Raw genomic sequence first — 16411 nt, 5'->3', positions numbered from 1 at the left:
CCAACTCAACAAAAGCCTGGAAAGGCATCACAAAAAGAAGAAATCAACAATTTGATGATGTGAATGAGTTGCAGACTTGATAAATTTATTCCAAGCAAGGTATATGCAACCAAATATTAAGTGTTATTTACTTTAGTTTACGTCAAGACTTCTGTTCCTATACTTTTGCTCACCTACAAATTGGCTGGTCTGATACAAAAGGTTCTATGTTTTATGTTGTTTAACACTTCTAGATGTACATGAAATCCTAAAAATCCACAACTGAAATCCTAAACTCTCATCTCATATCCATCTTTTGATCTCAAACCAAGATGTCTTTGGTGTATAGCACAAAAATTAATTGGCCTTGCCGTTCCAATAGTATCAAAGGGAACTGTAAATCACACTGAGTAGTCTTTGCTTTGTTTCAAGAACAGGGCAGGAAGGCCATGATACTGCATCTCTGGGGAACCCTTTTTTTTAAGGTGCTGCTTGAGAACACAGTACGATATGAGTGAGTGATATATTAGTCCTATAGTACTCAATCAACAGCTGTTCATAGTGCACCAGGGATTTAAACAAGCTCTCTATGTACAATCTACATCACTGCTACTATTTTCAGATCATCAGATATAACATTAAACCATATCCTGTGAAGAACAGTAAAGAGGAGTGTATGGTAGTAGGATTAAATCAACATTTATTAGAGCTGACTTGACAGTAAGCGACACAGATTTAGAAGAATATTCATGGCTTAGAGGCAGAAGGTGGACCTGGACAAGAAACCCACCTCAGCAAGAGAACATAAATACGTCTACACACTGCACATGGAGTTAAGCATGCTTAGATCTCATTCACACAATGGTCACATATATACTGTACATATGTGTTCTGTAGAATATTATGTGTCTTCATCAATGACGCACAACAAAATGTCACCATTTACACAGTTACAAATGCACTGGCACAAGAATAGAAGCAAATACACTCTTATAATGAAGTACATGAGGGATACGCGTGTTTGCTACTCCATAAGTGTTTTCTCTAACCAAATCAAATCAAATCCTATCAACTAGAACTCCAGCAAGTACTTCAGTAATTTGCTTATCCTCTTTCACCGAGACGTTATTTCATTTTTACTGAAGCATAACACAAAAAAAGAGAGAGAAAAAAAATCAAGATTACACATAATTGCTTGATTGAATGAAGCTCTTTCATGCTTGGTCATTAGAAGTGTCTTAATGAAGGAAGAATATTAAGACACAAAACAAAACAAAACAAAAAAACAAACACTGTCTTAGTACACCGTACATGTAGAGTGAATCAGGCTGCATTGGTTTATCTCTTCCACTGTGCAAATCATGACAAGGTTAAAGTTCATGTCAGATATACAGTGATACCACAAGGGAAGTTAGGGTCCCAGGTAAACTAATGCGCACATGATGAGCATCCATAAAGAGCTTAAACACAACAGGTCTGTGGATTATTAAGAAATCCAGCCGAGAGTCCAGTCCATGGCACATTACGCACTCACCAGGATCTCTTTTCACGGTCATTTTACTCGCAATGTAGAAAAATAAAACTACAAACGCAGAGAAATCGGGTTGAATAAGCATAATGCAGACGTCTGGTTGAACAATGCACCGTAGGATAATTAATACAAATCACAGCAGAAACTGAAATCCTACAATCACAACAAATATGAATATCTCAGAGAAAGTTGTGGCAGAAGAAGTAAGATTACTTAAGACGTTATTGCATTGTCACATGTTTGGAGGAAAGAGGTCATGGACATGTAGCGTTTTACTATAAAATAATGTTTGTTTGTTTTTAAAAACAATTTGATAAAGAAATGAGGCGAAGAAACATGTTTACATTGCCTAAGAAAATCTGAGTGCCAGACAGGGCACAGTGTTAATGCTCATTATTCTACCTTTTATCCTGAGCAGAATATCTGTTCTTTATTGTCTAAATTAGCTGCATTTGTCACTGGTTAGCTGCATATATTTAGAGCTTTCTACAGTGCGACAATAAATTTGAGTACTTTGAGGTCTGCTAGTTATAGTCTCTATTATAAATAATGCTGAAATGATCAAGTCCTCCTAATTCTCAGCTGTGATATGATTATATCTACTCAAGAAGTATCATGCAGAGTTTCTCGTCTATATTAGTAAAATAGCTATATTACTCACAGGTATTATTTACTGACTTCCTATATTCATCTAGCTGTTGTATACTGACTTATCAGACAAGAAATGACTTGAAAGGTTAGATGGATGTGTGTAAATTCTGACTGGGACGTACATGTCTTATAGCTGTGTACAATATCACAACACATTTAAGACCGCCTTCGATTAGATAAATACAGACCGAAAACTCAATACGCTGACAAATTCTGACAACCCCTCTGTATATACACGAGTCCCATGTGCCGAAGTGGACTGCCTGTGTTGCTGCAGTGATAATTCGCATACCTCCCTTCTCACTGAACATCCAGATGTATGAAATTGGAAAAAGGAATCACGGAAAGAAGAGCGAATGGCAAAAGTCATATCCTGGCTTTCACATTTTCCGTGTGAAGTTCTCAGGAAAGACTCCTTTTTTGCTGTGATCCTTCATCTGAACCCAGTCAGACTCTTTTACTCCACTCAACCAGCCATCGTCCTGCAACAACACCACACACACAAAAAAAACATTCTGCTTTAAAATGTTCCGATCTAATCTGTTAGACACAAAGCATATTTAAGTGTGGAATGATCTAGTTATGCTCCCTGGGATAGGCTCCAGGCTCCCCGTGACCCTGAAATGGAGTAAGCGGTAGAAGATGGATGGATGGATGCATGGATGATCTAGTTATTCAAGTGGATCTTAGAAAAATGCACACCACTGCTGGAATGTATTATGCATAAAATGCAAATAAAAATGGATGGAGTGCTGACCTGTTCATCTGGGTTATCATACATCATAACAAGCACCACATCTCCTGCCTTCATCTCCAGCTCATCTGAATCGTTGGCAGTATAATCATGCATTGCTTGGACCTGAAATAAATAAATGGAAGGATTTTTTTCTTAATCAAACAGTTTGAGGATGTTTTCCATCCTCCACATAACAACAGCAACTCTAAACAGGTTTGTAAGCATGTAAGATCAGTAAATTAGACTTACTTTGTACAGAAAGTTTGGCGGCATTTCTACCTCTGTGCTCTCGTTAGTCGTTTTTGCTGTCTAGAGATACACAGAAAATGTACAAGTATAAAAAATTAATTCTGCTTCCTCTAAAAAGTGTTAGCATTTTTATTTCAGAAAATGTTTTTACTGCCTCTAACATGGCTCCTACTAGTAGTACAACATACTACATCTTTTGTATCATTGGTGTGTATCTGTCAATTATTACCTTTAAATTAGAGCTTATATGTTAATACTATGCACCTGTAATAATTTTAAAGTTAAATTACATTCACATTAAAATGTAATAGATACAGATTAAAGGTATAAAAAGTGTACCCTTGAGGGTACCGGGTGGTCGCTATTCACACATGAATTCAGAAGACTCACATTGTAATTGTCAGTTCTTCATTAGTTTGTGATTAGTACATGCCTTAAATCATTAATAGTTCTGATAATATTATTATCAGTTATTGTAAAGTGTTACCCTAACTTGCTAACTATCAAACTGGTTAATATGTTGTAGGACAATTCTTTAGGACTATAAAATAACATATGGTTGCGCTTTATTATATGTACAGTTTAAATGACTTTAATGTGTTGTGACACTGCAAGAATACTATAATAAAATAGTCAAGTCTAATGACTGCACAATTGTTTTGTTGTACAGTATATGCACAATGTACATTCTGATCAAAGTAGTCATATCTACAAGGACTTTTTCATAAACTAAAACCTGAGTATACTCCCAGGTTTAATGACTATATTATAGGCCTTTGCTGCAAATTTCAACATTCCCGATGAACATACAATTCTACCGTTAATTGCAGTCTCGTCTTAATCATTCAGTCGGGCGTAGTCATTACGTAGCGATGTTTAATACTAATAAAAGTCATTTTAGTTTGTCTGATTACTATGATAAGACTCATTTCTGCTAGGGGTTTACCAAGCTATGTTATGTTACTGTAAAGTTAACATCAGTGTACCTCACACTGGCTTTATCCATAAGGTAGTTTGATTTAATAGAGACATACGAGTCCATATAGGACATATTCTTTATTTGCATGTTATTTGAAAAGTGTTCAGCTCAATCAGTTGGTGTTTGTCACGATTTCCCCTTTAAGCAGCGCGCTGTGGAGCATGTGAGCGCACGAGCACCTGCTTTTCCCTTGTTGACAATCATGACATTTTGACACGTGCATTTGTTTATGTTTCTGTTATGTCTCCTCCCCGTTCTGTCATTGGTTGTTGTTTCATGTGTGTCTGAATTGCCCTCAGCCGTCAGCTATTATGTTTGTATATATACCGCGTGCCTCCCAGCACACGGCGCGGAATATTAGATAAGAAACTTAGATAGATATAGTATAGTACATTAGAACCTTAGTATTGATTCTTTACCACAGTTAGTCATAGTTTTAGTCACTGTCACAATCACAGTCATAGTTCTTGTCCATGTCATGTTTCATGTTTAGATTCTTCTGTTTAGTTCACGCTGGTTTCTCCACTCCCAGTTCATAGTCATAGCTTATGTTTCATGTTTTGTATCTCGACCCTGTTTTCCGTGACCACGACATAGTTTCCTGCCTTGCCCCGTTTATGCCTGTTTGCCGATCGCCTGACCTCTTGCATGTTTTGGATTACGTTTTTGGATCACGATTTGGATTTACCTGCCTGTGTCTCTCTTATTTAATAAAACTGTCAAACTGCATTTGCATCCGTCCTATCTTCTTTACGTCACGAGACGTGACAGTGCTGTTAGCATATCTTATAGCTGCATTTCTCCCAGCATAATGTAGGATAGGCTACAAACTGTTCATAGTTTCCCTGCCAGCTTGTAGCCATATTACTATATGGTTTTACCGGATTGAAGATTAAATGGTAGATATAATCTTAGAATCTGTGTTTTTGCTTTAAAATCTGAATTATTATTGAAACAAGTAAACTAGGTGGAAAAACAATCCCAAATGCTAAGTTATCAGACCCCCACTGCATAACACAATTAGGTAAAAATCTGAAAAAATAATTCTCATTTTAAAAAGGAAATTTACAAAAAAGCAACAAAAAAGATCACACTGTCATTTAATGCAGAAAATATGGCTTGTGTATGTGGACACTCACTGATGGCTGTTCTGTGGTAGCTGTGCCTTCTGCTACCTACAAAACACAGCAAAAGAAAAGAGGACAAATGGACGAAGAGACAGACACAAAGAGAAGGACAAACACAGACAGAACAACAAAACAATAGCAAAGTAAATCTCTGTACTCAAACATATAATACCCATTTCATCTTACGAATACTAACACTATGACTGCTACTGCTATTACCACCATGCCCTCAATTGCCATGCCAAGTGACGTCAAGCCTAACTGATGGTGCCCGCAGCAGCATGCCTTCAGTCTGGCTCATCAGCCAGTGAAGGCATGGGCATAGCCTCATCTAGAACAATACCTGAGGCCCATCACTGTGCCAACCCTCAGCCTTCATCGGCTGGGACCCATCATCATCCCAAGTGGGCTCTGCAGCTGGTGCATGTATTGGTTGGTTGCCATCATCATCCCTGGTAGGATATACAGGCTGGGCAGTATGCACAGGCTGACTACCATCATCATCATCCCATGACTGGGCTGCTTCAGTGTGGCTTTCAGTATACTGCAGGGAGGGGGCGAGGGGGGAAAGGTGGAAGAGGGCAGTGGATAGGGGGCATATGGCAGCCAGGTGGAACCATGGCCAGGGATGATTCACAGGGAGCAGTGAAGAAGGAGTGTGAAAGAGGTGAGCATTGCTATAACTGCAGATTTATAAACAAAGTATTGGTCTCGGTCGATAGTATAGTGCTCTTTTGTGGAGATATATTGAAGAGAGTTGAAGATTAGATACTGAAGACAGACAAACAGAACAATAGAGACATTTACACACATATATACAGTAGTAATGTAATAAGTGTACATTATTTGAAAGAAAAAGGGAAAGGGCAACCCTCGGATATGGATAAAGAAGACTGAAAGTCGGTGCACTCACCTCCCATGAATCCCAGTTCTTCAGTAGATCATGGTAAAATAGAAGAAGTAGAAAATCAAAACATATGCTGAATTGTTTTAAAGAAATATAAATTTTCAAAATAGTCAACAAAAAAAATTGTTTGTATTGCGAAATCTTTTTTGCATCACATAGTGAAACAGACCTGTGGTGCTGAAGCAGCGGCTACCGGTGTGGTAGCTGCCTGCAGTGCATCCAGGTCCATGTCTAAAAGATTACTAGTAGCTGGAGCATCAAACTATCAGAGGAGAAAAACAAAGTATCGCATTACCTTTTCATGGTTTCCAATGTTCTAGGAGATTCTGGCAAGTATATAACAAGCATGTATGGAAACAGCATAGTTATAAAATATAATACTGACTTGTGTTGGAGATGTAACACTAATGCCAACAGCAGAAGCCTCATCAAACAGGTTAATAATGTTCTCCTGCTTCAGATCCTTGGATGGAGTGACTTTAGGTGGTGGAGGAACAGCAGGTTTCAGCTGGGTACACACAAATCACACAAACTTTAGCAGCATATGGGAAAAATTGTGTTGTGCTCTTACAAAGCAATGGACATAAGGAAATTGTACTATGTATTTTACAGTTATTTGACAAAAATAAACTGGTGGCGTATCCTGCAACAAGAATGACCCTGTCAGTCTCCCGGCCCGACTTGATAAAGGCAGTTTAAAACAGTGATAAAGTACGTTAGGAAGAGTGTGCAAGGGTGTGTGTTACGAGAGACAAAGATTGGGAATTAAAGAATAAGTAGATCATATTTAGAAAGGGAGCTGTAAATTTTTTATAACTGATATTATGAATTTCACAAGTTTTTACTTTTTTTTTTTTTTTTACTTGTGATATTGAAGAAATCTATGAAACCAATCATGCTAATGTCTTATGTTCATTATTCTCGAAAAGTATTCAAACATTCGCACTCTATTCTAAGCCCTTTCGAACAAAAGCAAAGCAAAAAAAAATCTGTAATCCATTAAGTGCAAAAATGATACATAACAATAATAATTAGTGAATGTCTGGGTTTTAACAATGTAACATTACATGTACCTTAGATGGAGATTTAGGTATAGCTGGTGCTGCTAGACTCAGAGTGTGATTGGCATCCTGATTTTCATCACTGGAAGATGAAGGACAGATATTTTAAATTTAACCATGTGACACCACTGACCATGTGGTACTTCATACACACATGCTTGTTACAGGCCAGTCCAAGCCTCACTGGTCTGCACTGCAAGCCGTATCCTCTGTAGGCAGTTAAGTGCTTAATCTGGATATCAATCTATATATATATAATCCATGCAAAGAGCCTGATATACACTTGCTTCTTCCATAAAACCATTCCTCACATGCTCGGAGCGGGCTGACAGAGTAAAACATATCTGTTAAAAAATACACTGTGGTTATAGAAGCTAACAAGTTCTCATCTCGCACGAGTGGTCAGCAAAAAGCAGCACACAAAATAAAAACACACACATACTGTACATACATAGCACACAATCACACATCCTGGAACACACACAGACACACACTGCTGGGCTGCCACTGTTACCTCCTTTGGATTGTTGAGGTCTTCTCCACTCGGCTACCTGTTTTTCTGTGAGAGTGGTGGTGGCGTTCATTGATCGTTCACTTATTAGTTCTCTGGTTTCTTTATAGAGCAGTCATAATAAGCAGATCGTGACATTGAGCTGCTATATCTGAGACTAAATGGAATGTAAATATGTCTAGTTAATCTGGACAATATTCTGACCTTTATAAACCATCAATAAATATATGACTGACCTGGACATTTCTTCATTCTCCAGTTTTACCAGTGTATCATTCATATTTTGGCTCAGCTGTGAAAAACAAAGTCAGCATACAGTAAGTCCACACAAAACAACAATAAGCTACTTTTACATAGTACAACATGCATTTTGACTTGGCTTGGCAATAGACATTACCTTTCCAATTTCTCTGTGAAACTTCTCCTCCAGACCAGCCACGCTCTGGAAGGTGTTCACATAGAAACCAACACGACTAGAGGAGAGAGAGGAAAAAAAAACCAAACAAACAAAAAAAACACCTCAGATCTGTCCAACAGTCGACACAATTCAGCATTTAATATGCAGTAAAACGCAATTATAAAATATGCTTAGACCAAAAATATTACAGCATTGGAAATTTGCAGCATATACTATATGCCCCGAAATTTGTTGACTCCTGACCATCACACCCCTATGTGGTTCCTCCCCAAACCTTTGCACAATGTTGGAGGCAAACGACTGTATAAGATGTCTTTGTATGCTGTAGCATTACAATTTCCCAAACCTGTTCCAGCATGCCCCTATGCACAAAGTGAGCTCCATGAATATATGGTTTGCCAAGTTGAAGTGGAAGAACTCAACTGGCCTGCACAGAGCCCTGACCTCAATCCCACTGAACACCTTTGGGATGAACTGGAACGCCCCAGGTCGTCTTGCATAACATTAGTGCCTTACCTTACTAATACTCTTGTGGCTGAAGGAGCACAAATCCCCACAGCCACACTATAAAAACTAGTGGAAAACCTTCTCAGGAGAGTGGAGGTTATTATAAAAGCAAAGGAGAACTAAGCTAGAACGGGATGTTCAAAAAGCACATAGGTGTGATGGTCTGGTCTGCACAAACCTTAGGCCAAATAGTGTATATAACTTTTGGCCAAAGTCTTATCTTAAATCATACCCAATAATCACAGAACAGGACATTTTGGAACTATGCACATTGCAGTTCCCATGGAAACACATTAGATAGATAGGTTTTACTTGAGGTTTTATTTAGAGGAACACAGATAGCAGCCACCCCCCTCAACAAACAGCTAAAACATAGTGACAGCTAGCTGGAATGACAGCTGGTGAAGGGGATGTTGGCACAATGGTGACATTAATGCTCCAAGCTGTTATATAGTGTTCCTCAGTGATCAGTGGCTGGAATAACAAACATGGGCTCAGCTGGCCAAACAAACAGCCATCACTGATGGCAGGTAGTAATAAGTAGCTCATTTGAATAGGGCAGTGATAAACATTGAGATTTAGTTTTTATTCTCTCCCAATAATATCAGGGCAATTCCAGCATTATGGGTGTGACATTTGCACTCACAATGGCAAATGAAATGTCTCACAGCAGAGACATTTAGCTTGGGATCAGTGAGTCAATTTGCATATGTTGCAATTTATCCTTGAGGACAATGCAGACAAATCTTTAAAACTCATTTACATGTTTCAAATAAATCGAATTTTATCAGCGTTGGGATTGTGATATTAAAAGGACAAACTTTTGTGGGAGACTACACATTTTCTACAAACTCTAAACAAATTTCATAATTATTATTATAATGTTTTAAGCTGCCGTCATGGAGGAGACATCTTTGCATAAGGATGAGCCATATCTGAACAAGTACTATATATTTAACGCATAAACAATGCAATATTCTCTATAATGTGATCTTACCAAGATTATTACAGTGAAATATGAGTAAACATTTAAAAAGTAGATTTGTTCCCTTGTGATTTTTTTCCATAATAAAATAATTTATCATTTATATCACAGTGCTGTTGAATTCTTAATTCTGATTGGTTGGAAGGTGTTGATTCATTTTCTATAACAGCAGCTAGGACAACAGGTTAACCTGTAAGGTTTATATTAATGTGCTTATTGTAATACATTATCATTTCTATACTAATAACTTACAGGGACAGCAGATACACCACATGATCAGATTAAAACATGCTTGGTTTTAGTCTTATTAACTTCATGAGGGAGAAAAACAGAGGCCAGTGATGGAATGACCATTTATACTGTAGCTGCTGTAACACAAGTGATAACAAGAAATAACTTTAAATGTAAATGTAAATTATAAATGAATATATAATAAAAGTATGACATTATTTAATAAACAAAACAAAATGAGAGGAATAAAACATTTTGGAACATGCTGTTAAAAAAATAACTTTAGGGTGGTAACAGTAACTCCACTTCACACCACCACATTGTTGATTTTTTCCCTACAAAAACATCAGTTGTATTGTAACCCTAACTTGGTGCATATAACATTATACAGAAGTAAACAAAAATAAAAACAAAAATACAGTAGACTGTAATAGACAGTTAATTAAGCACTTACCTGTTCCAAAGTGATGGCAGTTCCTCCTGAAGATCTATGTTGATATCTTCGAATACCTTCTGTGCCCTCTCTAACTCTTCTTCTGCCTATACCACACATACAGGAGTTAAATCAATATGAGGACAAAGATGATCATCATTAAAAGAAACAAAGGGTGTTTAATCACCTGCCAACTTCACAAACATTTAGTTACGCCAATATGATTTATAATGGGATATAATATCATATCAAAGCAGTGCTTAAACAATTTAATTATGCATTATGTATACTGGTAATTTACTTGGTATATTACATTGTTCAGTTGGTCAATACTGTTAGCAGGAAAACAAAATCACTGGCAACGTTATACAACTCAACAAAGTACCAAGTTGAGGAAAGATGGCCAAAATGAGTGATGCAAACAAAGTATTTTTAGATGGTATCTTTTTCCTCAATGACATGCAGTATATTTGTATTCGAAATTATGACTTACATCTCCAGCTGCAAATTGGAGACTTCTTTAAAAATACATTAAAGAAGTTAATGTATTTTCATGTAGCCTTGCTCTGTTGCATGCTTCATTATAATGCTCATGTCTCCACATGTGATGCTTGAGCATTCTAAACTACAACATGCAGATCTATGAATGGACACTCAATGGGCATAGGTCATCGCTGCCTGATCATTTCTTTGAATGTATGATGGCTTAATAGTCCAACATAACACTTTTTCCAGGACATTGTCCATTTTCTATGGCTTTCCATGATATTACCATGTTTTCAAGGATGTGTAGGAGCCTTGATAGAGCTTCGATTTTATGATTCAGTTGCAAGCGTCTTTGTAAGTACAGCACCATGCAACCGATCAACTAATAAGTGTAATTAATCTGTGTAATTACCTGACACCTGGTCAGGTTGGTCTGAGCGACATTATGAGCAGATAGAATTCCTTGTGCCCATCCCGGAGTGGCCCTCTCCAACAAAGATGCAGGCTTATTAAAACAAGACAAAAAGAAATGTAAAAATGAGAACTGGTTCTTGCAACAAACACATCCACATAGTGAATTTGTTCAAGACACCTTTGGACATGATCAACGGAACTATTGTTCTTATGAATGTCAAAAAGTTTGTCGATCCACGCTTACCTTGGAAATTTTAATCCCTCCCTCCTTCTTCTTGCCCTTGTTTACTGCAGCATAGGTGTGGCGGGCGCTGTCGTAGTCCACCAGCTTTCTGTCACGCTTCGCTATTCTGGCCTAAAAATGGAGTTATAGTACACAAGCTCATTCAGGTATGTGTTTATGCAAGAAGACTAAAGCAAATGTCTGAATGCCTGATATCTGTTACAGCATCAGTTTCACTACCTTAATATCAGGAAATTGGCCCAAATAAGTGTCCATGGAGATTAAAGCATGATCCACTAGTTTTTGGTGAAAATCTGTCCACAGGAGGTCTGAATCCTGCAATACACACAGCAGTGCAAAATGTGCTATAGATATTACATTTTTTTAAACTACATTTCTGCGATTTATACTCTAACCACTAACTAATTCTACATAATGCAAGTTCAGTAACAGAACACCACAAAGCCCACTTAAAGTAAGTGTACAGTATATCAAAAATAACTAAGATTGAGAAAAAGGTTCAAAAGACAAATGTGACACACAAACATGGCCAGTGAATTCTATTCATTGAGATGATGTTTCTGCACCAGAGAGACTGTATGCATGGATTTCTATTGATTTTACCCAAGTGGCCTCACAGCTCAAAGTATAGAATTATATATATATATATATATATATATATATATATATATATATATATATATATATATATATATATATATATATATCTTTGTATAGAATCAGGAAACAAATTTTAAAATCTAATTATTCTAGATTTTACAACCTAAAATCAAAAGCATAAAGCATAAATACAGCAAGTAGTGTTTGCGATAAAAGTTCATAGAAAAACAAATGCTGTGGGACAAAAAAATATATATATATATATATATTGTGGCCACCACAATGATAATGACAGAGTAGATAAAGCAGTAACCTCTATAACAGAGTCCATTTCGTCTTTGCCATACCACTCCGGTTCGTACATATCAGCTAGGCACTCCTGCACACGTTTGGAAGACTCGTGCATCGCTGTTGAATAACAAAAAGAAAAGCAAATCCAAAGGAAAGATATACATAATGAATAATAACCCACAATACAAAATAGGAGAGCTGAATGTAATAAAAATACCTTTCACAGCAGCCAAATAGGCTCGCAGGTCTCTCTGCAGTTTGGTGCCCTCAGCCTACAAGAGGAAATCAAGCAGACATGAATGTGAAATACAGATAGAGACGAAAGAAGAAGGACAAAGCACAATGTTGAAATAATATATAGCACAAGGAGAAAAGAAAGTTGTGAGTCCTTACTAGCTGTTTGTTAAAGTTAATCACGCCTTCTTCAAATGCAAGGTCTTTGGTCTCATCTGCCTTGCCAAGCTTCTGCAGAACCTGAAAAATAAGAGTCTAATTGCTTATAGACAATATTACAGGGGCAAAAAATACAAAACAAAAAAAACATTCTCAGTATATTTATATAAGCAGACCTCTTTATTAAGTTAATGTGTGTAACTGTCACTGATCCTGGGCAAAAGGATGGGCAAAAGGAAACTCCATAATTGTTCGCCAATAATTCACTTTAAACTACGCGACAAAACCTGGTCAGTTTTGGACAGAACAAAACCGAACTAACTTTGTAATCGTTGCGCTAAGGATATTGCATGTAATATCACCATGCTCCCTTTTAAAATGATCAAAATTGACTACATCGCTTTAAAAGACAGAAACAAAATCTAAACATCAGTCCTTGAGTCACTGTTGACATGAGACTGTTAAAATAACATTTACTGTTGACTTGTTTGTTCGATTCGTTTATTTATTCATCTTCATTATCTGTTTTATCACAACGGACCTGGATCCTATCCCAGAAAAACCATGCTCACACATACAATAGTCACACAAAGTGGCAAGGGCCTTCCTTGCTCAAGGGTCCAACAGTGGCAGCTTGGAGTGATTAAGATGTTGGACTGCTGATCAGACGTGCCAAACTGCCACTGCTGGGCCCCTGAGCAAGGCCCTTAACCCTCAACTGTTCAGTTGTATAAATGAGTAAGTCGCTCTACCAAATGCCATAAATGTAAATGTACACTCTGTGGAGCTGTGAGATAACACTACCATGTGCACCACCATGCCACTGCTTGCTTTTTAGATGATGAGGACAAGTGTCCATAAGCATTGCTTACATCACTCATGTCGGTATTAATGACCAGAGCTGCCAGTACAAATTTTGGGCCCTTTGACAGGAAAATGCATTGAATCAATGAAACATTTTTAATCCCTAGGGTCCCAATGGCCCCCTTGTCCACACAGGATCCTTGGAATTGTCCCCACATGCCACCTTTATAGTATCCCTGCAAATAATGCAAACACTGCAGTGTCACAAAGGAAGCAGATTATCATTTCAAAAGAGCTCCCTTGATGTCTGACTGATGGGAGGCTCGGTCATAATGATATAAATGGTTTTTTTTTTTTTGGTTTGTTTGTTTTTTTGTGGGGGGGTTGGGGCTCAAACTGAGAGACAGCTGGCCTGCAGGATACTAAACAGATCCCATTGCAGTGTCAGTTAAAGGGGAAACCTCAGATCTTATGTTTTGTATTATAGGCCTGCGTCCTTGGCACACAGAGCTTCCTCCGTTTAATCCTTCAGTCATCTGAATGTACTAGCATAGCCTTTTCTGACCCTTTTAAACGGGCCGGCATAAATAATGTGACATTGGTGAACGCAATTCTGTCATCACACAGGATAATTAGGACACGGTTGTCCAAAATCGAGAACCGATTATTCAGCCTTAAAATAAAAGACGATGAATTATTTCTGCAACGACATTTTAGTGATGAACACGTAATCGGGTTCCTTACCTTTTCTTGAGCCCTGGTTATTTTTTTCTGCACGTTACTGGCTATTTTTCCTGCGGAAACCCCTTTGCCCATCGACAACTCAGCCATTTTGTTTCTTTTCTATCTCTTAAACGGTAGTCTGAATAGCTAAAATGTCTAACGCATTGAGAAATCGCACGCTTGTCCACGAGAATACACGCGATTGACGTTTCGTGGGCCGTTAACGATAATAAAAATAATACCCGTTTATTATAGGGAAACCTGCACGCGCACGCAGATGAAACGTCGTCTTAAAGGCACAGCGACTCTTTTAGATTGTGGGCGGGGTTTGCCTGGTCGCATGTACCCCGGATATCCATAGCCTTAAAAATGCTAAAAAAAACCGAGTAGGTTCGCAAAAAATGCACGTTTACACATAACCACACAGTCCATACACAATTAGGACAAGACTATTTTAAGATAAAATTAGTGGTTAGTACATTTGCCTCACACCTCCAGGATTGGGGGTTCGAATCCCATCTCCGCCCCTGTATGCTCAGAGTTTGCATGTTCTCCCCATGCTTTGGTGGTTTCCTCCAGGTACTCTGGTTTCCTCCCCCAGTCCAAAGACATGCATTAGTTTGACTGGCATTTCCAAATTATCTCTACTGTGTGTGTGTGATTGTGCCCTGTGATGGGTTGGTACCCTGTCCAGGGTGTCCCTCGCCTTGTGCCAAGAGTTCCCTGCGATAGGCTCCAGGCTCCCCCGTGACCCTGTGTAGGATAAGCGGTACAATCATTTTGTGGTTACAAATAAACGATCAATAAAAGTGTTTATCTTTTCATAATCTCATTTTGTTTATGTCATAGCTCATGTTCTGAAGACGATTCCATCAGCCAATCAGCATTAAAAAAAATAAATTATTATTTAAGTCTTTAAGTTTAAATTTATTATATGAAATGGCTGCTCCAGTATCCAACCTGACAAGTAAATTCTAAGCTGAATGAAATTATTATGCACTGCGGTCCTTCAAATGCATATTTCAATAGTTTGTATACTGGATTTGCAGTGCACTTTGCCTAATAGGAAATATAGTGCACTATCCAGAAAATAAGATTGTCCACTAAAGCATGGACAAGCTAACACTACAAAATGCCCAAATAGTGTCTACTACTGAATAATGCTGGAACATTTATGTGCAGCTCTGTGAAGAGAGCACCAATCCACATTTTGAGATTTCTCTGCGTTATGTGCAGCATATATTGCCATGCTTATTGTTTGTAATTTGAACATCTGTGGCACTTTTTGCACTTGATATAGTAATTTGTACAGATCGTATTGTCTTGTATTGTCTTGCTTATTAGAAGCTTCAATTTTGCAATGATGCATCCTGAGGTGTAGAATGTTGGTTTTGGTTAGGGATCTTATTTGTTAGAGATTACAAAGGACGACCATTAGTTTAGTTGAACTGCAATTATTTCTACTGAACAGTCATTAGCCACTGTGAGGTAAATGGTACTGATCTATTTCCACCACATGATGGCGACAAAACGATCATCAAAAGGTTTGTTTCCTACAAGATAAACGAGACACCTCAATTCCTAATACGTAGGAATATTTTCTTTATCTTGTTTGTTTATTTAAACCTTATTCTAAGCTGCATTACTACATAGTAAAATATAAAGATGTATATTCTGAGAACCGAGAACTATAAACCTCACTGCAGCAAATTCTACATATTCAAATTACTGATGAACATGAATCCTAAAACTCTGCATGAAAAAAAAAGAAAATTTAAAAAAAAAATATTTGTGAAATTATATTTTAACTCCAAATGCACTACTAGGTCTATATTATGTTTTGTTCTGCTGAAAGTCATACACTCCAGTGCTGTGATGAACTAATGATCTGTAGCTATTACAGACTTCCCAAATGACCGAGTCCTAAATTAGATAAACATGAAAAAAATATATAACGTCGTGAAACATTTAGGAGATCTATCTATCTATCTATCTATCTATCTATCTATCTATCTATCTAATCTAATCTAATCTAAATGAGTCCAAAGTGTTTCTAATTTTAAAAACAGGGTTGTTTACCAGGAAAAGGATAGAAAATATACAGAATAAGAATAATGCTATAATGACAACACTCAGCATCTACCCATAACG

General features: G+C 37.5%; 1 protein-coding gene across 3 annotated transcripts; it reads right to left on the bottom strand.

Moving 5' to 3' along the window:
• On the bottom strand, positions 1 to 14568 carry LOC108266112 (myc box-dependent-interacting protein 1). 3 transcript variants are annotated; one of them, XM_047155918.2, is made up of 20 exons: positions 14282 to 14568; positions 12734 to 12814; positions 12558 to 12612; positions 12363 to 12457; positions 11669 to 11764; positions 11450 to 11560; positions 11204 to 11296; positions 10327 to 10412; positions 8129 to 8204; positions 7968 to 8023; positions 7735 to 7779; positions 7233 to 7302; positions 6545 to 6667; positions 6329 to 6421; positions 6166 to 6183; positions 5596 to 5796; positions 5265 to 5300; positions 3147 to 3206; positions 2919 to 3020; positions 1 to 2643 (listed from the first exon to the last, which is right to left on the bottom strand). In XM_047155918.2, the coding sequence occupies exons 1-20, from the start codon at positions 14366 to 14368 to the stop codon at positions 2542 to 2544; spliced, it is 1686 nt and encodes a 561-aa protein (XP_047011874.2). In that variant the 5' UTR covers positions 14369 to 14568; the 3' UTR covers positions 1 to 2541. The 3 variants fall into 3 exon arrangements, with proteins under 3 accessions (XP_047011874.2, XP_047011876.1, XP_017324611.2); XM_047155920.2 differs by lacking the exon at positions 5596 to 5796; XM_017469122.3 differs by lacking the exon at positions 7735 to 7779.
• Between the last annotated feature and the right edge of the window lie 1843 nt (positions 14569 to 16411).

This window comes from Ictalurus punctatus, chromosome 6 (assembly GCF_001660625.3).
Source record: "Ictalurus punctatus breed USDA103 chromosome 6, Coco_2.0, whole genome shotgun sequence".
Lineage (NCBI taxonomy): Eukaryota > Metazoa > Chordata > Actinopteri > Siluriformes > Ictaluridae > Ictalurus > Ictalurus punctatus.
The sequence above is the reverse complement of the archived record's forward strand: the minus strand, read 5'-3'. Positions and strand labels throughout refer to the sequence as shown.